Genomic DNA, 27,415 nt, shown 5'->3' on the forward strand with positions numbered 1-27,415 from the left:
GTAAGTTTTAAAAATACATATATTTAACGCATACCTCTCTACATGGAACTAATTCCTTAGCTCTTACACATGATTTTGCAGATCGGCAGTGCTCCGCTATCCATTTAGATTAATCTATATTCCCCTCCCCACAATCAGCATAAGGAATGTTATCCAGTTTGAGTGGAAGGACAATTTACCATAAAAACTACAGACTGCAGAAATTCTTGTGGCACTGTTACAGCTAGAAATACAAAATGAAGCAAAGATTCTGAAATGCACGTACATATACTAACATTTTTAAATACACATTGATCTCAACATATTATATATATATATATATGCATATCAGTGTGTCACTGTGTTATTTGCTTGTGGGAACAAACTGCAGAAGCGCTGTAAGAAAGTGCCATTATAAAAAATTATCTATTCTGTAAATAAACTGAAGTGCACCTGTGTGAATTTTAAATATTTGCATGTTAAGTTGCAAAAACCAAAATATTTAGTACAGACTAGTCTTCTGTTAGTGTACAGTATACTTAATAATGTGAAAGGTATTTATTAAAATAACATTGTACACACTAGCTATAAAAAGTCATACCATATTAACATACAAGAGTAATACTTAAACATGATCAAATAAAATCTTGTATGTAAAACATTTTTCATTATAAAAGAAGCAAAACAAACTGCACTAGCTTGCAATTTTACAAAAGCAAAATTAATATGTTTGTCCAGTTCTGTGTTTTCACTGGAACCTTAAAATTAACATCTGTTACAGATTCGCTCTTAAAATTTCTATGGCTATTTGAACGCAATTGCTAACGTTCACAGGTGAACTCTCATTTCAGTCTTTTAAACCATACACTTCAATGGGTTGTAAGAAGTGTGTCTGGAGAAGCTAAGGAGTAATTTAAGAAAAAAGGCAGACAGCTACCAATGTTTTCTCCACAGCAAGATTGTAAGCACTTGCAGCTCTAGTACAAGACATCCACTCATCACCCATGCACCTCTGTACAACCAACGCCTTGACAAATCAGGGTTTTGTGATTTGTAACATTTGTTTCCATGTCAGATGTTCATCTCAGCAGTTTGTACAAATGTATAGGACTGAATTCTTCCTTTCTTTTTTCCTGAGAAACATCAAACCAGCATCATTTGCTATGTTTCTGAACATACCAGAGATACGTCATCCCAGGATCTCTGTTAAATGTTACCAGACCATGCTGTGTAGCAGCAGTGAAAGGCAAGAGGAAAAAGTGTTGAGGATGAACTTCCTTTTCTCTACAACACCAAAATCTATCTCAATTATAAGATACTGCAATTTAAAGCTCTCTGTCTCAAGCTAGATATTAACTAAGGTTGAAATAGGGTTTGTGTGTCATAGGCTCATACTGCCGCATATTGATAAAATCAGTTACTACACATGAGTAGTTCTATAAAGATGCTGTGTGCATCAATACATGCTTGGATATTTCAAATTGGAATCAAGCAAGAGCAATAATAATATTTGGGAAAGCTCATTACTGAAGTGCCAACCAAATAAATAGTCCTCATTCTACCAAAGAGTGGAATTTCACTATGTATTTTTACAATTTGCATTTTACAAGGGGCAGGGAAATGGAAGCATTTTCAATAGCTAGTAGGAATTCCAAGCAGTGACCCTAGGCAGGACTACTTGATTGGAACTCATTAGCTTAGTCAGTACCTTTCAAAACAAACAAAAACAAAATCTTGTTTTGAAAGGTAATGACTACACCTACACCTAATTGCAAAGAGAATTTAGGGCATTGTCCATGTTTCTCTCTAAAGACATCCTGCTGTCTGATGGAGGATAACCAGTTGCATTTGAAGTACTTAAGGTGAAGGAGCTCCAGCAGGTTGGATGGGAGGAATTCAAGGTGGGATGATGTTTTTACAGAATAAAACAGATCCAACAGGAGCTTTCATGTTGCTGAGACAATGAACAAATGACCAAAATTTTGTTCTTAGCACTTACTGGGACATATTGCTACAGTAGCATCCCTATCATCTTATAGGGTGAGTTCCTGACCCAGTTGACATCAATGGCAAAGTTCCTAAGCCTCAGAGCTGTAAAATGGCACAGAAAGACATCCCTTAACTTACTGTAACGATATTCAGTGTCACTTGACTCCCTTTAGCGAACATTAAAGCTACTTTACTACATTACTGCTAGAAGACATATTAAGCTTTTTCTCTTAAGGTCTATTAGCAGGAAACTACACTACAGCTCAAAGCAAAATCGGGGGCAACAACCACCATACAGAGTGCTAACTTAAGTAAATAATTTTCTGACTGTTCCTCTAGAGCATATTATATGTATAGGCCTGCTGAGGAAAACACTCTAGAATTAGTTAAGGATTAAAAAAAAATAAAGGTCATAGACTTGGTCCATATTGGACCATTACTTCAGAGATCCATGTATTGAGTGTACTGCCTCAGTTACCTTCAAACTCCCTGTGATACAGCATGGAATTGGGAAGACACTTTATTAAAAAATTGCAAGGAGTCATGCCAGATATGCCATGTAAGGTATCTGTGAAAATGTTATGATTTGCCAAGTATCATAATCTTGTTTATATGTTTGTATTGCTTTTGTATTGTGAGTTATAGATACGTATGGCATATCTGTATTTCAAAACTTATGCTGTATTTCTGGGTTACCCCCCAGACAGAATGGCATTGGTACTAAGCCTGCTTGATGGCCCCTCAATGGACATCAGCTGTACACTGAACCCATTGAGAGAAGGCAGGGACTACACCTTATGAGTCAGCAAGACATGTAGGGGAATGCCTGTGGACAGAGAACTCTAAGGCTTTTCCATGCCATGTGCTGTGAAGTTTGTGTTTGGGACAAAGGAAGTACAAGCCCCATGGCAAAAGGTATAAAGGACAGCTGCATCATCTCAATTTTGTCTTCAATCCTGCTTCTTATTTCTGGAGCAACTTTTCTACAAACAAAGCTCTGAACAAAGGACAATGACCAATCCGAGCTGTGGATGTGTTCCAGAGGGACTTTCAAGCCAGCAAACTCACCAATACTGTTAAGAACCTGATATATGGACTTTGAAGTCTTATGTATTATCTGATTGTTTTACCATTTAACAACTCTCTTCCTGTTCTTTCTTTTTTCTTTCTAATAAATCTTTAGTTTTAGATACTAAAGGATTGATTGGCAGCATGATATTTTGGGTAAGATCCAAGCTAATACTGACCTGATAATGTGGCTGTCCCTTTGGGGTCAAAAGAACATTTTGTACAGTTAGCAGAGTTTTTAAACAACTTCTCACTGTACTGGACCTATGTGCTGATTGGGAGCCAGAGAACTGGAATGCAATAAAGGGGACTTTGAGATTTCTTTTTTAGCTTCTTGATAACCAATGTGGGGGACTAGGAGCACAGCTTGTGACTGGTTGGTGAATCTAACTTCAGTGTTAACCACCAGTTTTGAGAGTATCTGTTCTCCTTTTTGCAGCCTGCCCAGACCTTGGCATTTTCAATGAGGGCTACCCTACGCACCCCGGGTCACACCCCCATCCCATGCACACCCAAAGAAATCCTCTCTTAAAGGTTACTAAGGGCAGGTCTTCATTACCCGCCAATTGGGGATCGATTTATCGCGTCTCATCTAGACGCAATAAGTCGATCCCCGAACGCGCTCCCCATCGACTCCAGAACTCCTGCTTGCGAGAGGCGGAAGTGAAGTCAACGGGGGAGTGGCAGTGGTCAACTCGCCGACGTCCTCATGGCCAGGTAAGTCGACCTAAGATACGCCAACTTCAGCTACGCTATTCACGTAGCTGAAGTTGCATATCTTCGGTCAACCGCCCCGCCAGTGTAGACCAGGGCTAAGATTTAAAGAAAAGGGGACATAAGATCAGGAGTCAACTTGAAGCTCATCTATTGTTTTAAACAACTAACTTTTAGATATGTAATTAAAGAGCAATCAGACCACAGATTTGTTAAAATTAGAAGAAAAAAAATTAGATGTTTTTCTCAATCTGGACAAGTCTTAATAGTAAATTATTTTTGCGATTCTTTTTTGTGAAGATAAGACTGAATATTGGTTAATTGTATTCTGGCTCAATGAAAACATATCTAGGCTGACTTAGGACATGCTTAAACGCTCCAAAAAGATAATAAAATATGTCCTTGGCAAAACATAATGTAGGCATCTCGTCATCTAAAGTTAGGAAATTAATTCAAACTAGGTAGGGTGCAGTTTCAGCCATCAATGTAGCATCATGTGCTCAAACACAACACAGTTTAACTGGCAGGAATAGCATAATGTCTACAAATACAGAACAAAGTTCTCTGTGCATATTAGGGCATTCAAGTCAGAAATTTATACAGATCCCATAAATCAAAGCAGAGAAAAAGAGGTATTTTATTGATCTTAAAAAGATGACTGGACTATTTTTTGCATTTTCCTCCTTCTTCCACCCAAAGTTCTATAAGCACAATGTGTTGCTAGAAATTACATTGACTTAAAACAATAGAAGGGAAGGACAATGCACAGGTGCAAGCATGTTGGCTTCAAGATCAGTACACGTGTTCAGTATGTCACAATGTTCATTCATCCAAACCAGGAAGAAAACACACAAGAGCCAATTCAACTGCAGACACCAAATAACTAGGATCAGAATATCAAATCCCATAAGTAGGAAAAGACAAATTCTGTTGGCAAAGAGTTCTGAGTTCTAAGTGTCTGAGGGGCAACAGATGTGAAAAAAATATTTTCAAACTATGACCTTTCATAGCATTTCTTTGATTATAAGTAATGTGATGAAAACAAAATTATTATTGCATACCATACAGAAGGAAATATCTTTTCACATAATCTTTCGTTATAAAATACTACTGATTACTTGCAGGCAAGATAATGTTAGAAAACATTTTTTGGTAATCTAAAATGCTAAATACTTTCATCAAAATAGTGAAATATAATTTTAAAATACTACATGACCCTTCAAGAACTGCTCATTAAAGGGGCTTAGAGCCCCTTTGTCTCTCCCACTCCTCCCCATAAATAATTACTTGTTTATGTTGTCAGTAGTGTAGGAGATTTTCAAAAGGTACAAAGGACAGTACGGTGCCCAAATAATAGAGCTGTTGTGCCTTTGAAAATCTTTATAGTGCACACTTTTAAACAGAGCTGTCAGACTTTGAACACCTGCAATGTAATTATCATGGTAGTTACACAAGTTTGTCTGTAGAAATGTCAATCTTAATAAAAAAATTAAAATGTATAATGTTTTCCAACAGATTCCACCTGTCATTGGAGATAACATTATAGAATTTTAATACTTAATTGGCTTGAATGAATCCATATATAAAAAGAAATAAAATAAAGACTCACAGGGTAAATCCTCTGGAAATGACTTCAGTCTCCTGAATGAGTCGCAGAGCTTTTCTCACAAGATTAGTAAAAGCGCGGCTATTTGCCACTGTCTCTTCAAGCTGGAGTCTGTATTTTCTCAGGGACATTTGCAGCTTGGCTATCCTCCATGTGCCTAGAGCTCGTGTGATCACATAGACAAACAGAACTAGTCCCCACACCAGCCAGAATGATCCATTCCACCATGAAGGAAGTATAATCAATGCACTGACAAAGGCAAGCAGCAGAGACACATCCCTGCAAACAAAGGAATACACAAAGTTTCATCTGCCACCGATTCCTAAGATTAATCAACTGAGGAAAGTCATGAGATCTCAACTACAATGTTGTTTACACTTAATTACATGGACTTTTATGTAGGCTTTTAAGAGAGCAATAAACAGCAACAAGATCACTAAACGGAAGATTTAGGTGTTTTTATGTATGGAATTAGTCCATAGAGCTACGATATATTTTCTTGGTTTAAAACAGCCAGTGGAAAAATAATGCATCAATTTGAAAGGTCAATCTTTAAAACATAGGACTTAAAAAAAATGTGATTGCTCAGCATTAAAAGCAAGGGTGGATGGGAAATGTACGGTCTTCACTTCCAGGTTCAAGAGGACAGTGGTAAAGGGCATAGTTCTTTTAGGTAAGCAAACGTTCTAAGTAATGACGGTTTTATTTTTCCAGATTCTGACTCATTTAACCTGGACATAACATACTACAAAGTTCTAACAAGCCTTTAAAAAGCTGGCTGTGGAAATCTTTTTAGGCAGCCCTGAGAACCTTTTCAAATTACCTGGAACGATAGAAGCTAAAGTCTCATTTCAGCTATGTTCAAAAGCAGATTTTTCTTTTGCAAAATTGCCATTTTTCTTTTGAAAGTTTTGACAGAAAAATTGGTCTACTAGAAAACAGAATGTGGGCCTTTGTATTTAATCTATAATTCTGCAAAGCTTGAAGCTTTTCAAGCTTCAAATAACTTCATACCTATTTATTAGAGCTGACTGGGAAACAGACTTCCAGTTCATCAATTTTTATTTTTTTTTAGTTTTTGGAAAAAATTGTCTTGAATCATGACAAAAATCCAAAAAACTTGAAAATTTTTGCCCAACTGGAATTCTGCAATATTTCAATTGGGGAATGCCAATTTAACGTTTCAAAACACTTCAGGTATTTCTGAAACAAAATATGCTGTCTGGGCTTCCAGGAAACTTGGAAGGCAAACCCAGAAAGATGTGAATACAGAGATCCACAATAAGACGACCAATTTTAATGTAGTATAGTACATAATTCTTTCACACTATTTACTGATTTTAGAAGAGGCCCAGGGTTAAAGAAAGCATTGTGCAGAGTGTACAAACATTCTGGATAGGAAATTAATTTTAAGAGGACAGTCATAGGCTTAAAGGACAGGCAACTTTTATAAACAAGACCTGTACACCAGTGTGAAATTCATTATACTTCTGTAACTTCCCTGCTATATCTAATAGACTTCCTGCTGCCCTGTTTACTTCTCACGGATGACTACATCACTAGCAGCATGAATGCTATGCAAATGTAATGAACTCAGTAGTATGATGCAGTCTATGAAACTTTTCATACATTTCACATCTCCTAGTTCTCCTCACCACTGTTACCATTAGGCAGCAAATTCTCCAGACCTGCCTCTGTCATTTCATTTTTGAGACACATTAGAAGTGGAATACAAATGTATCTTTTTAAATTTCAAATAAAGATAAAAGTTTGGCCTGAAGAAAACCAAAACAGGAATGCTAGCGGCTCCAACAAATTGTTTAAAAATACCAAAAAAAGTAAATTAATACTGCAGACTTTTCAACTCAGAAGTGGAAAATCCAGTCTCCAGGTTAGTGTGCCTATACTAGACATGTACCAAAGCCATCAGAACATCACTTTAGAAGCTGAAGAACTAACCAACCTCTTTATTTAATAAAATACGTCAAAACATCCATAGTGCCCATCATGTGTTCTGGGGAGCCTATCCCATAAATTAAAACATAAAATGTAATATAAAGGACTACATGTAACTATTCACCAGCCTTCAATCCACACACTCCTCTAAAGTCTAAGGGGAAAATGGGCTTTCAAATGTGCCCAGGAAGTTAAAAAATCTGGGCCTGGAAGACCAAAGGGGAGTCAAATAATCTAAATCAAAGATTTTAGAGGAGAAAGGACAAACTTTTTTGTAAAGTCTCTTATGCAAAGAGCATGCTGATAGTTTCCCCATCAGTGTATCTAAATAGTCACAGGCATAGGCGTTTTCTGGACAGTACCAAATATTAGGAGTTGCTAGGGAGCATAGCGTTGGAAGGTGTCCATTTTTCTGTTGCTTGGACTGCCCTGCAGACAGGATACTGGGGTCGAGTAGCTCAATCAGCTCCACATCCTCATGTAGCAGAACTTCCTGTTGCAGGATGGTATAGAGAGAGTCCAGTCGAAACCCAACATCCTTAACGTGAATGAGTGAAAGAAAAAGAAAGCATGAGTAGAGATTCAGTTGTTAAAAAATAATAGAACTTTATTGTTTATAGTTCTGAAGACTCCAGCACTTTAGACATGCTACAATTGGCTATACCACCTCTCTTAAATGTGTTTCATTCTAAAACTTCTTCTGCCATCTCATCTTTAAAGATGCTTGCATTGAACTCACGACCTGGTCCTAAATGAGGACAATGTGGCTGAATTGGAAACATGCTACAGGTTGTATGAATGTATTTCCACAGGAATGCGTGTAGACACTAGAATTTACCAGAAGAATGGAAGTCAAACTGCAATCTGAAAAGTCTGTTGTGTTCAAATGAATCTAGCTTTTTTCTGTAGCATCTGTCATTAGCAAACAGAAAGATGTTAAGATAGAGACATTGCAAATCAGTCAGTTACAAAAATTGGCTGTGGACCAGTTGACAAAGGAAAGGTCAGTTGGCTGGAATTAGAATCCCCATCTGCAGTGGGATTCTCCAGGAGAGAGCCACAAGACTTTTCCAAAGGAACCTGTGACTCCACAAATGAAACACCATGGGATCCTGTGGACCTTTGACTTACCAAACCTAATAGGAACTTTGGGTGGTACCAATCATTTTAATGCCATCACAAACATTTGCACTTCCCCTTCTTCAACTAGAACGTTTAAAGAAAAAAATCTCTACGGCTATAGTAGCTCTCTGAAGTCTTAAATCAGATACTGAAGCAAACTGTAACTCTAAAACACCAAAAGTTTCTCAATTAAGAGAGTGTTCAAACACACCACAATGAAAATTTACCATCAGCATGTGGTCTAAAGCAAGATGTAAGTGTAAAAAGGGAAAATACTTCTCTTCTGCAGCCAGAAGCTGTTAACAGACCTCAAGGAGTTTGTCACTTCATTGCCAAAATCTTTTTAGTTTTAATCCAACTGGTACTATTAAAGCCAAGATAAGTATTTCTCATTGACTCAGTGGAGTAATCTACCATGAAGACAGTAGGAAAATAGCTATTTGAAGGCCCTAATTCTTGAAAATAAAATAACAATAAATTAATGATACTCAGTATTATCTTATACCCTCCTGCATTCAGTTTTTATTGGAGAAGACTTGATGCAGGAAGCCACAGAGCAGACTACGTGCTGAAGTGAATTCAAGAACACTTCTCTTGAGTCTGTTCAGTATCCTACAGGTACTGCTTTGCATCATCTTGCAGGGTTGGCTAACTACCTCAGTTTCTTGGTTTCCAGGATAACAGGGCTAGGATGGCTGTGGAGGTAGCATACTCAGCTTATGTGGGGGCAGGAGAAGAGTCCCTTTCTTTGCCTCCTGGGCAGTTCCAGAGCAGTGTTGCCAGGCTGTAAAGGAAATCTTGACCTCCTAGGCTGAGGAAGTGGCGATTATGAGGGGTTGGGATTGGAACTGGCAGATCTCTGAGGACTCCAGGAGGGATGGGGACATTCGCCTCTCCCAATTATTTTTAAGGCTGTATTTAAGGACAGCGTTCTTATGTAATTTCGGCATATTTCAGTGAAAACAGAAGGCATAAAAGAACTGTCCTGTGTTCATCCTGCTATATCTGGAGAGGTCAGGTGCCAAGTCTCTGAGTGAAAGGAAATGTGGACCCAATCCATCCCTGCATCTTGGCTCCTTTATGCCAGTTTTACTGGCTTATTCAAAGGACCACAATGCCAGTGGATCTGGCCCACAGGTAATTCCTTCAATGCTGTGGGCATCCTGGGCTGGTAGACAGCCACCTATGCATCTGCTTCCAGCAGGAACCCATGGTGCACAGGGCCCACCAGGTGTGCCCGGGTGCTGTTACAATCTATCAGATGCAGTCAAACCTAGGGGGCCACAGGCAACTGGCCACAAGTTATGTCCAACCTCATGATGCTATAACCTGTGCTGGTGGCTGAGGTATGCCCCAGAAAAGGGAAGATGCAAAGGTGGCATGAAGCCACCTTTAACTCAGCCCCCCAATCTCTATGCCATGTTCAGCTCTGGCCCGGGGGTGATTTAAGCCCTATGTGTTTTTCCAGCTTCCATCATGGAAGAGATGCTTGCAAACCAAGTGACAAATTTGAAGGCTCATTCATGTAAATGATCAGGAGCATAATTTCTGATGTAAGCAAGTGGCTTTGCACTTAAAACCAGATCTGAATTGTTAGAAAGCAATACATACATGGTATGGTATTTTGTCCTGAACTTTCTCTACAGCTGAATTGGATCAAGAAGGTAGGACACTATACTCAGTCTCCTTCGTTTTAAATAACATCTTCACTTTTTGTCAAGCTTTCCTAAGGTAAAATTACCTTATCTACATTTAAAAACCTTTATGCTGCATTTCCAAACCCTTCATGTTGTACACAGTGAGCTTTGCACTGTTCCCCAATAACTGATGAATTCTGAAGAATATGTCAATTCCCCATTGTTAAGTCTTGCTGACTAGCACTGAATGAGGCAAAATATAGATCAAGGAGAGGTGTAAGAGACAGGAAGACTCAGGGGATGGGGAAGGAAATAAAAAAGTAATTACTTACCAATCGGTAGAGTAGGTCATCTTTTTTCTTACATGGTGAAAAAGGAAATGAGCTTTTAAAGAGCTCAGCTAGTTTTGACAGGATGCCTTGCTAAAAGGAACAAAAAATTGAAATTACAAATATAAAAGAAACAATAATTCATTTACTCCTGCTTCAGTTTCTCTTGATAAATCAAATTCCAAGTACCTGAGACTTAGTTTTCACTTACTCCATCTGGTCCAACTTCAGAGTATGCTAAGGGAATACCTGTTTCTGGTGACTTGAAAATTTTGCCAGCATAGAAGGTGAAATAAAGCTTTCATTAACCCCTTCATTCCAAGGTGCTATCAATGCTACATTGTTAAAGCAAGTGTAATTAGGATTAGCCTATTGGTCTGAGGGTTGTAGTTGCTGCCTGAGCATGAAAGAACCCCTCTCTCCTTGAGGACAGAAAAAGAACCAAGCAGGATTAAATGGTCTAAGGAACCCAAATGTAAAAAAAGGACTGAGAATGAGGAGCTGTCTTTACCTATGTAGGTGTCACGACTGGAAGACAGGGATTGAGGCTGGCCGAGTGGACCCAGATATTGAAGGTGCTGAGGCCCAGTGATGACAATTGCAGTAACTGTTCCAGAAGCTCCATGTCAGATTAGCACTAAGCATCATATACTCTTATCTCCACGCTACATCACACGTAACTTAAAACTGGGCTTTTAGCTTCAATTGTGAGTTGTAGACCTCTAATTAGGGACAGACTCTGTCCTCATGGATTTGAAATAACTACTAATCCAGGCCAATAATCAACAAGTATTTCTTTAAAATATGACCCAACAAAGAAACCAGGTCTTGCCTGAACCTGCAATTATTTAAAATGGAGTGAGATGCTTATAAACACATACCGTATATCTGCCTTCCACATCTCTTTGTAGAGCTAGTAGAAGGTAGTTTTAAAAATATTTCTATGCATTACATGAATTTCATGACTACACCTCTGAACCTTCAACCTGCTAATATGCAATACAAGCGATCAATCAAATTGTGTCACAAATGACTGAAATGTGGAAACTGTGTTTAGTTGCATATTGCATCGTAAATCATAGATAAGAATGGATTTTTTAAAATGTAAAACATGGTAAGGGTATTTTCTCACGGTGTGAATTCAATCATTCATTTCTTAAACAAGAAAACTGGTAAAAACAAATTCCATCATGTACAACAAAAAGAGCCACCACATGGGTTGGCAGCAGGATTGTGAGCTGTGGACCTTCACATGGACCACACGAGCTACAGAAATGCCTATGTCCTATATGTGGAGCAGCCACTAGAGAGGAAAGCAACACAAACTTCGCCAGTGAGTTACAGAACAAGTAGTAGAAAGCAGTAGAATGATTTTGGGGATCAGAATTCCTGAGTTGTTACTAATATGGGGATGGGAGTGTAGTCTAATAGGTAGAGGGAAGATAGCCAAGCACATAGATTTAACATTTGTTCTGAAAGGCAGTGTGACATTGACTTGATGTGGCAACCCAGAGATGAAAAGCTTTAGCTATCCAATTAACATTATCCAGAGCCATTCAGTTACATGGGACATTTGTTTTTTTAAATAATAAAACCAACTCATTGCTTGAGAAGTGGAAAACTTCTGATTTATTTTTTGAAAGAATTAATGTGACTCAGTTTCCCCTCTCACTTTGTATTGTAGCCTGCTGCAGATGAAGAGATTCTTGAAGCAAGACAAGCAAGGCAGTAACTGTGGGGGTTAAGCCAGTCACTAAGCATAAATGAACTAGCAGGAACTAACAGCACTAGGGGGTAATTGTTGCAAACCTCTAGACAAGTAAACAAGTCTGCAAAAGTACCACGCCCTGGGAGAGATTGCATAGACTGGTTTTGGCAGGACTTAAGAGGCCCAGAAGACAAAAAACAAAGAAGTGAATAAAATGGAGAGCCTGCTACTGAAGGGGGGGTTCACCCTCACTCAACCCAAGAACTGGCATAATTTAACCTAGAGGACAAAACCCTACTGCAAGGGTTGGAAGGACTTTGAAACCTGCTATGCTCTCCAAGTGGAAAATGGGTGACAACTGGTAAGACAGGCATGCATATATGTTGTTTATCACTTTCAAGATATGTTTTCTCTGTACTGCTTTTGTTCTAAAGAAATACTTTGCTTTAAGAAGATGGGTTGGTCACTGGTTAACCCTGTCATCGTCCTTGGTAGATAACAGGACCATAAGTCCTGAAGTAACCTCAGGCTTGTCTACACTAACAACTTATGTTGTCACACCCCAAGTGATGCAGTTATACTGACCTAGCTCCTGGTGTAGCCAGCGCAATGTTGACGGAAGAAACTCGACATAAGCTACTGTTTCTCAAGGAGGTGGAGCACTATGCCAACAGGAGAAGTCCTTCTATTGGCGTAGGTAGCATCTTCAGTGAAGAGGTGCAGCTGTGCCGCGGCAGCCTTTTAAGTGTAGACAAGCCCTCAGATTGCTAATATGATTACAGTGAAGAGCACGACGAATTGCAGGCTAAATACACAGTCTGGAGGAAGAGGAACACCTCACCCCAAGCAAGGTGACAGCTAGACGCCCTCAAGGAAGTCATAAAGGGATCACAGGTGCAGTTACCCCAGAACTGTGATAATTGGGTCCAACAGAGTAACCCAAATGATGCTTCCATGTATATATGAAATCTGTTTCTATGCCCAATTGGAGCTATAGAGCCATATCTGAGGAAGTATTAGTGAGGTTAGGATGATATAATGGACCAACACATCAGATATCACAATGACAGTTCTTCTGGCTGTACAGTTATCATCCTATCCCAACAAGGGGACCTATCTAATTAGACTATGAAAAAGTCCAAGGGAAGCATTCAAAATACTGTCATTTAAGGTACTGAAAACTAGAACAGGCAACATGCTAGACATGTACTGGACAGAGCAATCCTGCATTAGCCAGGGGATGCAGTCATAATAAGCTAATAGGTTTGTTCCAGCTCTAATTTCTATTATTACAGCTTGGAGTTCCTGTTGCCTATGACAGTAGGAGAAGGGAAAGCTGGTGACAAGCTAAAACTCTCTTTACCTACAGAACATTCTGAGGCTGCAGAGAGGCAATGGCAGTAGACTGTCCATTTAGAAATACCACTGAAAACAACAAGAAGTGTGTCACAAACTATAGCGCTACAAGAATTGCATTTTAAAGAGCTCCCTAGTCATGAAGCAATGCAAAGTAAAGCAAAATGCCCTCTTGGTAATGAGTAGAAGCAATGGGTGGAGTGTAAACAATGGCCCTTGAACTACATTTGACTGGTCAGATGGATACTTAATTTAGACTAGAACCTCTGCTCCCAGTGTATTGAAAGTACAGTATAGAAACATTTATTATTTCAAGATCAAGTTTTGTTTTAAGGACAATAAACTTTTTAAACTACTTTCATCTTCCTGAGTCTTCAGCTCTTGATTGCACATATTTAAATCAATACCAAGGACAGTTTTAATTAATGACCATTAAAGTCAGAAATAAAGCACTGTTACCAGCTAATGTAATCTGTTGAGTTACAGACTAAACCAGCTTGGCTTGCTGTATAAATTATCTTTTGGTTCATATTCCTCATTTTGATTTTAAAGAAAAATCTGAGCTTGCGTAAGTGCAAGACAGACAGGCCAAAGCTTGAAGATGCAAAACAAGACAACCCACTGTTTTGGGCTGTGAACCAGTGGCGTGCGGTAACACATTAAATTATTCAGATATCTTGGAATGATGTTTTATAGTCTTTATTCCCACTGGAAGTGTTCCTGACGAGTAAAACAGTCTTCATCAACACACAAGTCAGGTCATGTTTCCTTTGATGACTCTTGAGTATTCTCCTTGCTACTTTAGAACAAAAATAAGTTACATGGGCTCTTTGTGAAACATATAGTAAAATATGTATCCCCTATATTTTAATTTATGGCAAAGGCACCTATAGCTTGGGATAGTCATGCTTTTATGTGCATTCATTTAAATCCAAATAACTAAAATATTTACTGTTTCCTTTTAGTATGGGATGAACTTAAGATGGCATTTATAGTATCTTGCATTTATACAGCACTTTTATCCCAACACATTTCACAAAGTGAAACTAGGGAGAGGTTACTTTTACCTAATATTAAAATATAATCACATCTGGGGGTGATGCACCAATTATTTAATAGCACTCGGAAACACACACAATAGTTTAGGATAGGAAGTGGAGAAAAATATCCTACACAGTTTAAAGTATGGAGGAAATTTAAAGAAGATGAAAGCCAAATGTAACTACCCAAATGGAAGTAAGCCAGGAAACTGGGCCTAGGAACCCTTATTCTAACAAAGGCCTGGTCTACATTACAGAGTTAGTTTGATGTAAGACAGCTTTCGCTGACCTAACTCTGTAAGCCCAATACACCAAATTAATAACATCACCTCTGCAAGAGGTGTAGCGCTTAAGTCGATGTAGTTAGGTCGACATAGTGTCAGTGTAGACACTACATTGCTAACATCAACTGCTGCTGCCTTTCAGAAACTATCCCATAATGACAGTTAAATCAGTGCAAGCACTCCTGGTGAGGACATGCACCACCGACACAAAGAGCTCAGTGTGGATGTGTAAAACCGATTCAATTACTGCAGTGGCTGTACGTCAACGTAACTTAGGTTAACTTGGATTTTCGGATAATAGTCTTTCCTTCATCAATCACTCAGGTGGCAGCCTACAGAAAAATTAGCATTTTTGTTGTCCTCCCATGCCCCAGGAGCATAATTCTCTCCTTTTCCAGGCAGTTAGATTCCTACATCTAGCAGGACACATAGCCATAGGGAGGAGACCAGAACCAGATGACGCTGGAAGAGATCCTGTAGCCTCTTGGAGGAAGAATCCAGCTCTTGGGGAAAAAAACACTATTTCTCATGCCTGGGTGTTTTGGAGGAGTCATTTGGGACCTCACAGTTGTCCACCAACCCAGGTTCAAAAAGCTGGGAACACCATTATGTCCTCAGTTGTTCATCTAGGTTTTTGGCAGCAATGAATTGCATTTAATGTTTTTCATTTGAAAGCCATGTAGAGACTTGCTTTTATGGTACTTGCAAGTCAAGGTTACTCTTTGGAACAGGATGGAAAAGAACAAGTGCATTGGTGTTCCTTCTGCAGATATACACAGTGAGCATCAATTACCATGTCTTTCCATTCCTCATGCGAGTATATATTTGCATTAAAGTAGCACTCAACCAAGACCAGGGCCCAAGTGAGCTAGGCAACGTAGTCCCTGCTCCCAAGGGCTTACAATCTATATACACTAGACAGATAAAGGGTGAGAACAAGGAAGTATTAATCCCATTTTAAAAACGGGAAACTGAGGCACAGAGAAATTAAATGATTTGCCCAAGTCACAGAGAAGTTATGGGCAGTGCTGGGAATTGAACCCAGCTCTCAAGTAGCAGTCCAGTGTCATAACCATAAGACCAATCTTCCCCTCACCACACACTAACAAGAAGTCAGTTCCCTTCAGAGATGACACTGAAATGGGAAGGAGAAGCAGAAATTAAAGGACAGAAATAGACTATCTGGCATCAGAGAGACAACAGAAAAGCACCGAAGTTTCAAAGCCAGTACTGATTACCAAGAATGATTACATCAATTCCAATTCACAATATCCTGTAACTCCAAATTAGCACGTGGGTTTTTTCCCCTCCCTTCCTCACACTCTCTCATTTGAAAACAGATGAGACAAAGCAGACATAATTGTGTTGCTCATGAGTTGCTCAGGTGAGCTTGATGTACAGATATATTAAACACACACACTCTCTGCCCTTAAGTTTCAAGAGAACCCAAGATCAATTGCCTCTGTTATTGACAACACCAAAGGAGAAGCTCCTAAGCCAGGGGTGGGCAAACTTTTTGGCCTGAGGACCACATCTGGGTATGGAAATTGTACGGAGGGCCATGAATGCTCACAAAATTGGGGGTTGGGGTGCAGGAGGGGGGTTAGAGCTCCGGCTGGGGGTGCAAACTCTGGGATGGGGCAGGGGGGTTTGGGGGTGTTCCAGGCTGCCACCGAGGGGTTTGGAGGGCGGGAGGGGGATCAGGGCTGGGGCAGGGGCACGTGAGGGGGTCAGGGGTGCAGGCTCCGGGCGGCATTTACCTCAAGCAGCTCCCGGAAGCAGCGGCATGTCCCTCCTCCAGCTCCTATGCAGAGGGGCAACCAGGGGGCTCTGCACGCTGCCCCCGCCCCAAGCGCTGCCCCTGCAGCTCCCATTGGCCGTGGCTCCAGGCCAATGGGAGCTGTGGGGGCAGTGCTTGGGGCAGGGGCAGCATGCGGAGCCCCCTGGTTGTCCCTCTGCGTAGAAGCTGGAGGGGGGAAATGCTGTTGCTTCCGGGAGCTGCGCGGAGCCACGACACGTGCAGAGCGGGGAAAGCTCCCAACCCTGCTCCCCAGCTGGAGCGCTGGACCAGGGACCCTGCTCCCCGGCACAAGCTCAAGGGCTAGATTAAAACGTCTGAGGGGCTGTATGCAGCCCCCGGACTGTAGTTTGCCCACCCCTGTCCTAAGCCAATAAAATGAGTAAACTGCTTCAGAAGAAGTGAAAGATAGAAACAATACACTTTGGGGAAAATGGTAAAATACATACATACATACACATGCAATTAGATTGCACACATTTTCTGCCTTTCATAAGACCACGCATATAAGGGAAAGTAATGTAGCTAACTAGAACCAACCTGTGTACTACTTCAGAACAATGTACAGGTATCAGCCAATCAGATATCACTTTTTATTGACCTAAATTTCAATAAATAAGAGTTTTAATTAAAATAAATCTCATTGCACAAAAGCAGAAATAGGTCAGTTAACTGCAGGTGCATTCCAAATGCCAATAACTTGAAAGGGAAAACATAGCTTTTATGAGATTTCTAGAGGAACAAGTCAGTCACAGCTAGTGTCCTCAGTTTGACAGTTTTGAAAACCAATGGAAATGGACATAATATATTTAGGAATCCTTTTAATGTTGTGTTAACTTAAAGCAGCATTAGTCCCTAATTAGTGTCAGACTCTACTCCATGAGCACTGAAAGAAGCCAGCAGTGATTACTTCTAATTCATTAGCTAGCTAGATGAACGTTTACCAGAAAACAGCTCACATATTAAATATAAAAAAATATATTTTAATGACAGCTTTGGATTGAGAAAGTAGGCATTCAAGCGTGAAGAAACTCCAAAAGCTAAGCTCATTCCTACAACAATAAATCTGCCACTTGTCCTTACATGCTCTGCAGCACATGGGACAGAAATTCCACAGTAAGATGCTCCGGTTTCTACTGACACCAACGCTGAGTTCTACGACCAAGTGGAAATGTTGTGACAACAGGACTGAGTGACACAAAGCAGCATTAACGTAATCAGGGACTTTTATTTAACTATGGGTTGTTTTTTTTTATTATGGTAGTGCCATAGCATGCTAGAATCTATCAACACAGAAAGACTTCCATAGGAACTAAGGACTACCAAAAACCTCACTATCTTCTGCCTTAAGTGCAAGACACATTTCTTTCACCTTGCCTTCTGTAACAAACATATAGCAACCTCTGTGTGTGTGTGTGTGTGTGTGTGTGTGTGTGTGTGTGTGTGTGTGTGTGTGTGTGTGTGTGTGTGTGTGTGTGTGTGTGTGTGTGTGTGTGTGTGTGTGTGTGTTATATATTAAATTGCAAAACAAAATAATGTGTAAATCCCTTTCCGCTCCCCAGGAAAGGATGAGAAAACAAAGGCATAACACATGTTAGTCATGCTGCTTAATGCATCATTGGAAGGTATTCATATACTATAGTGATGACCATGGTAGAAGAGTCTATATAGACTAGAATAGACTTGATATCAATATGGTGTTATTAATTTACTTTCATTAGAGCCTCTTTTTGAATGTGTTTCCCAGACTGTTGCCCAACTTGCAGTTTGTCACAAGATCCACCACTGGTAGGCCACAAAAAATCAGAGAGCCTCGCTGCGGCATGTAGGGTGGTATCATACTCTCTCTCTCGCCTGCTTCTAAGAAAGGATGTGGGTGCACTACTCATTCCACTTCTCAGTAATGAGTGGGGTATGGAAGCAGAAAAGCAACAGTGGCCAGGAAGGGGACTGCAGGTTGGGGAACCTGTTGGAAAACAGCAAAGTGTTGTGTGTAAAGGCGACTGAGCACTGGAGGACGGTGGAAAGCAGCAGTGGACACTAGTGACAAGCCATCAGGCCATGGACATAAGCAAATGAGTGCAATGCTGCAGCAAGCAGAATGGGAAAGAAACAGGGATTTTTCAGATACAGGGAATCATCGAGTCTGTGGAACCTTGTTCCAGCTTCTTACCTTTATAGTGTTGGGGGGCACCCCACCCTGCAGTGTTCTGGGCAGAGAAGTCTGCATAGAAGTCTCTTTTTTCCTCTAGGCTCTAGCTTAGCACATAGCTGGAGCATATCCATTGAAAAGAGAACTCTCCACTGTGGAAGAGAAAGATGCAGGCAGAAAATAACTGCACTGAGCATGCTCCAACTAGGTGCTAAAGAGAGGACAATATAACAACTGAATTTCCACAGCCAGCAGGGGGATTATTCCTGTAGCAGCTGCCCCAGAAGAAAAACCCTGTGGCCAACTCTACAAGTGTGGCTTCATGGATTCACAGAGCTGTGGTTTACGTTGTTAACAAATACATTAATCAAAGTGTACAATACTACATACGTACCGCATGCTCAAGTTAACATTGTGGAAACAAACTTAATTTTTGGAATATCCTAAATTCTAGGTCCTTGATTTGCCAAATGTAAAACTCCCTTGAAAAACCTACTGATCATTTCCCTGTTTTTAAAGTGCAAAAAGTCTGAGCTGTTCAGCTCCTGGTGATTATCCAGTCTACAGGCTTGTGGAATCTATAACTTAGAGCTATTCGGCTTTATTCCTCCTGACCTCTACCATTCTTAACTAAAGCTCCCCAAGCCAAATAAACTGCTTAAACTGCTGCAGAGTGGCATAATCATTGAGGCTGGAATTTTCAAAAAAGCTGATGGAGTTAGGTGCCCAAATCTCACTGAAACTCCCTTACTCTCATTTGAAAAACTTAGCTTCAAGCCATTGTAATATCAAAGAGCAGTTTAAACTGTTTAAAGACTTAGAATCTCTTAAATTGCTTCGGATGCAGTAACAGATATAGTGTTCTCTTAATCAAAAGGAGCCATGGCTGACAACAATAACTGATCCTCTCTGACCTATAGTGAACTAGGCCTGAAAATGGTTTGGCCCCCAGTATAGGGCAGTTAGGCCAAACCACTGAAATGTTCATTACAGAAAGTGTGCTAGACCCAAAGTGAGTCAGGCCCATAAGAAGAAGTTAGGAACAACAGTCACTGTTATTTCTCCATAAACTAGTATGGTTCTGGTGTCTCAGGGACAACTGTTATCTTACCTCTACTTTCCAGCAAGAAGTCCCACCTGTTGTATACTTGCTACATATTAAGTGGTGTTTAGCAACTCAACACATAAGCAAAGCTGGAAACTTTCCAGGCTGTATTAATCCCATATTAAATTACTATAAAAATATCTGGTAAATAATATAAAACTTACAGCTCTTTAAAAATTCGCTGTGAAAGTCTCCTGCCTCTCTAGTGCATTTAAATCCTGAGTGGCATTTCCTCAGCCTCAAACTATATCAGCAGAAAGGCAAAATAAGGCAGCTACTAGTTCTAATAACTTTTTATATAGCAAGAGTTTATATAGTGTCTGTGATTTTATATATTTTTTAACATAGCTTCAAGGCCAAGGTGAATGCTCACTTTCTGCGTGGTATCTTGTTCTTGTTGCCCCTCCTCTGCTGTGCATTGTTCTGTCTTCTGTGATACAGCTGAACATATTTCAAAATCTGTATGGCCCAAATCCTGTAAATACTGGTAAAGTGGAGAATTCTGAAAGAGAATTGAAAAAGAAAGACCAAATGGCCTCTTTAACACTTCTCAGAAAGAAAAGCCATGATTACATAGCCACAAGTACGGTCAAGCCACACAATTGCCTACGAAGTACACAACAGGAAGAAAGCTCAGTTTTCAGAGTCAGAGTCCCTGAATATATCAGGAGTGTAGGAAGGCGGGTGACAGGGCAGGAAACATCCAGGGAAACAAGTGTTAAGGGCATAAAAACAAAATTCTACTGTACACACATAGTACTATTTGCCAATCCACATATTTTAACATTCACACAAACATAAAAATACCTGTTTTCCAACACTCTCAAAGATATTACACCAAAGAGCTGTAAAGAGGTCTCAGAATGCTAATATTTAGATACTTTAAAACACATTTATGCCACAGAACGGAATATCAAACTGAAACTACAGGTGTCAAAAATAAGTTAATGACAAGGCATCACAAAATGAGCTTTTTTAAAAAAATTGCTGTTTGTTCATTGACTTACTTGATAATTCATAAAATTAATTTATTTGCACTGTTTTCCAGACATCACTGCAAATTAATGAGGTTCTATCCTATACGTGTACATTTGTATATATGTAGCAGATGGATAAGATTTAACAGAAGACTGTACACAATCTATAGTATGACTCTAAAGGCAAAAGGGATCTACAGTAGTAAATGCTTATTCCTGCTTAGTGGAAAGAAAAAAAACCCAAGGTTTCCAGGGTAATACATGATCATAGAAAAAGAGATGGAAAAGTTCTGCGAGTTCATCTAGTCTGTCACTTGCCAAAGCAATATGTTACCCTACTCATGCAAGTGAATCACAGTGTCAAACAACTTCTGTTTTATAATTTCAAAAGCAAAATGAAACGTATAACCACAGAAAATTACATCAACATTTGTTTCTCTTTCAGTAACCTTTTCCTTGTCCCACTTGCCACTAAAGAGATGGGTGATGGATAGAGCTGGGTAATGGCAATGTGAGACTCCGGTAGTGATTGTTTGTGGTTGATTAATTTCTACTACATTTATGTTTTCACTTCGTTATCTGATTTGATCTGGGGCAACTGATGGGTTTGTTTATTTGTGCATTTTAAAAAGAATGTCAAGGGTGCCCAAACTGCATGGATGCTCTTATTGTAGCTTATAAGGAACGGAATAATTTATACTTTTTACCCTTTCCATCTGAAACAAAACCTCCAACAAACCATGGTCTAAACATCATAGTAAACCGATGAATAGAGCCCTGCAAATCCATGGATATCCGCTTCATATCCACGGATATCTCTACTCACTGGTGGCACCTGGCCCACAGCATCCGGCTCAGGCAGCCCCGGGACGCAACATGCTTTAGGGCCGGTGGCCAGCAGCCAGTGACTGGGGCCGGGCAGCAGGCCAGAGATGAGGCTGTCCAGCACCTGTTTGCAGCTCCGCTTCCTGTCCAGCAGCTCGGGGCCCTTGGACAGCGCCAGCGTCCTCGCCATAGCCCGGCTCAGCGGCTCTGGCCACTCTCCCGACCCTGGGTATTCCAGCGGGTGGGGCCCTGGCACCTGATCCCTCTGCCCTGCTGCAATGCAACATGCACTGCTGCTGACGTCACTTGCAAGCCCCTGGAAGCAGCACGCGATACGACACCCCTTCCCTCCAGCCCCCACCCCTTCTCCTTGAGATCCCCCACCTGCGCCGCCATCCTCCTCAAGACCCCACCCGAGTCACCCCTTACCCCCAGTCCCCGCCCTCACACTGCCTCTTCCCTGCAAGACCCCACACCCCCCACTCACTCATCTGCACCCTCTCCTCCCCCCGTCCCCATTGCTAGCCCATGAGAGACGGCCTGCTGCTGCAGGTGCGGATGCAGACACACATAAAAGACGGCTAGCGGATCGGATGCACGTTGATTCTAGCAAATGCGGATCAGATGCAAATCCACATTTTTGTATCTGCATAGGGCTCTACCTATGAAGTAGGTACGTATTATTTTACAAAAGTGGGAAACTGAGGGAGAGACAGGCTAAGTTCTAGGTCACACAGGAGTCTGTGGCAGAACCAAGAATATGTCTCAGATCAGTTTTCCAATTGTGTGCTTTAACTGTAAAGCTGTCCTTCCCTTTTTAAGGTATTAGTACTTCTCGCAACAGAGCACCACAATTTTTGTTTTAAAAAGCCTAAATTTTTAAAGATGTGTCACTTTAAGGAATAAAGATCCTGTTTCAATGAAAAATTCTTAGCAATAATGACTACTAGAAAGAAGTATGGAATTATAGGAGTAAAATATTTTATACACACTTTTCAACATCTTCAATTTAAAATATATAATTTCCTTCCTTTCATCTGTACCATAAAACTAGAATAGCTTAATAATTGTTACCATTCACTGTATATCAATTAAAGTTGACACTTTCCATACCAATAAGTTCCTGTATAAATAGCAATGAACAGCTGATAAACATTTTGTTCACTATCTGTGACCATAAGATAATTAGCTGAAGAAAAAGAAAAGCCACTTGTGAGATTGTGAAATTGTGGATATTTTAGTTCTGCCAATCCCTCTTTTGAAGAAAGTGCCGAAGAATTGTTCTTTCTCAAAAGTCATAACTTTGGAAGACCCTACAGTTGGCTAATGTCAACCTCCCTTGTATTTATAGTGATCTACCCAAGAAAGGGGGGGAAAGAAAAAAAAGCATTCTTCAGATATCCATATGGTGCAGAATACAGCAAACATAAGAAGGGCCATACTGGGTCAGACCAATGGTCCATCTAGCCAAGGATCCTGTCTTCTTACAGTGCTCAATGTCAGATGCTTCAGAGGGAATGAACAGAACAAGGCAATCATCAATTAATCCATCCCTTGTCATCCAGTCCCAGCATCTGGCAGTGAGAAGCTACGGACACTTAGAGCATGGGCTTTCATCCCTGACCATCTTGGCTAATAGCCATTGATGGACCTATCTTCCAAGAACTTATCTAATTATTTTTTGAACCCAGTTATACTTTTGGCCTTCACAACATCCCCTGGCAACGAATTCCATACCTTGACCGTGCGTTGTGTGAAGAAGTACTTTCTGCTGCCTATTAATTTCATTGGGTGACCTCTAGTTCTTGTGTTATGTGAAGGGGTAAATAACACTTCCTTATTCACTTTTTCCACATCACTCATGTTTTATAGACCTCTCATCTCCCCCCTTAATCATCTCTATTCCAAGATGAACAGTCCCCATCTTTTTAATCTCTCCTCATATGGAAACTGCTCCACACCCTTAATTATTTTTGTTGCCCTTCTTGGTACCTTTTCCAAATCTAATGTATCTTTTTTGAGACGGGGCGAACAGAACTGCACATACTGTTCAAGGGGTGGGCATATCATGGATTTATAGAGTAGCATTATGATATTTTTTGTTTCATTATCTGTCCCTTTCCTAATGGGTTCCTACGACTGGTTAGCTTTTTTTGACTGCTGCGACACATTTAGCGGAAGTTTTCAGAGAACTGTTCACAATGATTCCAAGAGCTCTTTGTTGCGTGTTAACAGCTAATTTAGATCCCATCATTTTGTATGTATAGTTGGGATCATGTTTCCAATACGCATTACTTTTCATTTATCAACATTGAATTTCACCTGCCATTTTGTTGCCCAGTCATCCAAATCTTAAATCCTTTCTGTTACAAGTTTAATTTTTAACATGTCTTTATGCCTGAAACGCAGATGGAAGAGAGTGAGTACATGACTATCTGACCCAAGAGGGTTTTCAGTTTACACTAAGTAAACAAAATTAACACCCTCAGCACAAAACCAATCAATCTTCTAAGCCCACTGCCCGTACAAATACGTAAAATCTCTTATGTAACAGATTTCACAGAGCCAATACCTGAGAAAAGAAACTTAAAGACTTTGTTGCCCTGACTCTCAAACTCAACAACAGAATTTTTTTTTATCTGAGCTCAAGACAGGCTTGAAGGAATGGAGATCTATAGGCACTTTGACTCTGTTCACTAAACATAAAATTGTCTTGGGCTCCTCTAAATATGTTTCGTTAAAAGAGAAACAATCTTGGATAGCACAGATAGCTAGATATTCATTTTTCTTCCTCCAAATGTTTAACAATACTCCATAGCTCTACTGTGTTAGAGAGAAAAATAAGTCAACTCCCTGAAACCCTTTCCCCCCCCATGTTTTTAGCTTTTGTAAGGAGTCTCAAAACGGCCTCTGTGAAAGGAGCTATTGAAATCATCCATGTAAACTAGGGCTGTCGATTAATCACAGTTAACTCACGTGATTAACTCAAAAATATTAATCGCAATTAATCACAGTTTTAATCGCACTGTTAAACAATAGAATACCAATTGAACTTTATTAAATATTTTGGATGTTTTTCTACATTTTCATATATATTCTATTCTGTGTTGTAATTGAAATCAAAGCTTTTTTTATTACAAATATTTGCACTGTAAAAATGATAAAAATAATATTTTTCAATTCACCTCATACAAGTACTGTAGTGCAATCTCTTTGTTGTGAAAGTACAACTTACAAATGTAGATTTTGGTTACATAACTGCACTCAAAAAACAAAACAATGTAAAACTTCAGAGCTTACAAGTCCACGCTTCAGCCAATCACTAAGACAAACAAGTTTGTTTACATTTATAGGAGATAATGCTGCCCTCTTCTTACTTACAATCTCACCATATAGTGAGAACAGGCATTTGCAGAGCACTTTTGTAGCACATCTGGCAAGGTATTTACGTGCCAGATATAAACATTTGTATGCCCCTTCATGCTTCGGCCACCATACAGAGGACATGCTTCCGGGCTGATGATGCTAGTTAAAAAAAAAAAAAAAAAAAAGTGTTAATTAAATTTGTGACTGAACTCCTTGGGGGAGAATTGTATGTCTCCTGCTCTGTTTTACCCACATTCTGCCATATAGTTCATGGTCTAGCAGTCTCAGATGATGACCTAGCCCATGTTGTTCATTTTAAGAACACTTTTAGCGCAAATTTGAAATTTCTAAAGATAGCAACAGCACTTGACCCCAGATTTAAGAATCGGAGTCCCTTCCAAAATCTGAGAGGGATGAGGTGTGGAACATGCTTTCAGAAGTCTTAAAAGAGCAACACTCTGATGGAGACTCAACAGAATGCAAACCACCAAAGAAGAAAATCAACCTTCTGCTGGTGGCAACTGACTCAAATAATGAAAATGAACATGTGTCGGTCCGCACTGCTTTGGGTTGTTATCAAGCAGAACCCGTCATCAGCATGGACGCATGTTCTCTGGAATGGTGGCTGAAGCATGAAGGGACATATGTATCTTTAGCACATGTGGCACGTAAATATCTTGTGATGCTGGCTACAACAGTGCCATGAGAATGCCTGTTCTCACTTTCAGGTGATGCTGTAAACAAGAAGTTTGCATTATCTCCTGCCAATATAAACAAACTTGTTTGTCTGAGCGATTGGCTGAACAAGAAGTAGGACTGAGTGGACTTGTAGGCTCTAAAGTTTTACATTGTTTTGTTTTTGAGTACTTTTTTTGGTACATAATTCTACATTCGTAAGTTAATTGCCATTGTAAAGAGATTGCACTACAGTACCTGTACTAGGTGAACTGAAAAATACTATTGCTTTTGGGTTCTTTTACAGTGCAAATACTTGTGATCAAAAATAAATATAAAGTGAGCATTGTACACTTTCTATTCTGTGTTGTAACTGAAATCAATATATTTGAAAATGTAGAAAAACATCCAAAAATATTTAAATAAATGGTATTCTATTATTGTTTAACAGCGCGATTAATTTTTTTAAATCGCTTGACCTAATGTAAACCTCATTCACTAAGTGACAAGAACATGAAGCAGATTCTATTAGATTTTTTCCAGAGACTTTTTTTTTAAATGCCGAAGCTTCAGAGTCATAACAAAGGAAGGATTAGTCCAGTGGTTTTCTAAGGGGTCTGCAAAATGTTGTTACCACAGAACAGTGGTTTCTACATATGTCTAAGATTTCCAAAGGGGTCCACACCTCGATATGGAATTTTTTGGGGGGTCTGCAAGTGAAAAATGGTTGAAAACTACTGTGACAAAGCCCCAAGCCTGTATTGGTGGGTCCCGCGCTTCTGGGCGGTTTCAGTGGCCTCAGAAACTCGGTAAGGCCCCAGTGTGACCTCCCTTTCTCAGTGTAGTGGCAAGAGTCACAGCCTATTGAGTTACTTTCATCACCAGCCAAAATGGGAGATGGGAAGGGGGAATACCGCAGTCTCTGTTGCTCCGTAGAGCTAAGTAGGCGCAGTTCTGCCTCCTGCCTGGACTGAGTCCTACTTCCCTTCTCCAGGGGATCTCTGTAGAGCGTGGGGAGGAGGGGAACCTGGGCTCGCCCTCTACTCCGGGTTCCAGCCTAAGGACCCTAATGGTAGCAGCTGTTGGTGGCTTTCCCTTCACCATTGACTCTGCTTTGATTCCCTGGGCCACTTCCCCAGTGGTCCCCTTTTCCTAGCTTCACCCTTACCTTAGGATTCAGCAATGCTTCCTCTCCTCCAGCTCCTTTCACCTCAGCCTCCTGGAGGGCACTGAAAGGAGAGCTTTTAAACAGTGTAAGTGGGACCTTGATTGGTTCCAGCTGTCTCCATTAGCCTAACGGCCTTAACTGGTTAATTGGCGTCAGGTGTCTTAATTGGCCTGGAGTAGCCTTTGTTTGGCTATCCAGGGAACAAGGGCCTGCTCATTCTGAAGGTTGATATACCTGCCTTCCAGCTCTCTCTTATATTCTTCTGGTCTGAATCTGTCACACTACTTAGCCAATAAGCGAAGAATGCACCCTATTTCAACTGTTCAGCAAAAAGTCCCTCTGGAGTATTTATTAAAAACTTCCGTAAAATGGCAGAAAGAAGTCTTGCTGAAGCATATGAGTATTTTACTAGATTACAATTCACTCATAACACTAATTAAAGAGGAAATTTACTAAGTGGAAAGTCAAGCAGACATGTCACCAGTAAGAGGCCAGAAATGTTCTTCAATCTCAAAACTAAGATGATTTTCCCAAGTAAAAAGTGCATATAATCCTGGAAGT

The 27,415-nt window shown here is 40.2% G+C and overlaps 1 protein-coding gene across 8 annotated transcripts in view; it reads right to left on the reverse strand.

The window, feature by feature from the left end:
- VEZT (vezatin, adherens junctions transmembrane protein) overlaps positions 1-27,415 on the reverse strand; it is an 86,593-nt gene that overhangs the window by 35,228 nt on the left and 23,950 nt on the right. For 3 of the 8 annotated variants that reach the window (XR_012637576.1, XM_074941883.1, XM_074941882.1), the window contains exons 1-5: positions 25,027-25,166; positions 20,217-20,345; positions 10,404-10,493; positions 7,675-7,850; positions 5,360-5,635 (exon numbers count right to left, since the gene is read on the reverse strand). Coding sequence is in view for 7 of the 8 variants with exons in the window: in XM_074941883.1 (XP_074797984.1) it covers positions 5,360-5,635; positions 7,675-7,850; positions 10,404-10,493; positions 20,217-20,345; positions 25,027-25,152 (797 nt within the window). In the remaining variant the exon portion in view is untranslated. Of the gene's footprint in view, positions 1-5,359; positions 5,636-7,674; positions 7,851-10,403; positions 10,494-18,759; positions 18,856-20,216; positions 20,346-25,026; positions 25,167-27,415 lie in introns of those variants that run through there. The other 5 variants (XM_074941886.1, XM_074941885.1, XM_074941888.1 and 2 more) reach the window with 3 other exon arrangements.

The sequence above is a fragment of the Natator depressus genome, chromosome 1, assembly GCF_965152275.1.
Source record: "Natator depressus isolate rNatDep1 chromosome 1, rNatDep2.hap1, whole genome shotgun sequence".
Lineage (NCBI taxonomy): Eukaryota > Metazoa > Chordata > Testudines > Cheloniidae > Natator > Natator depressus.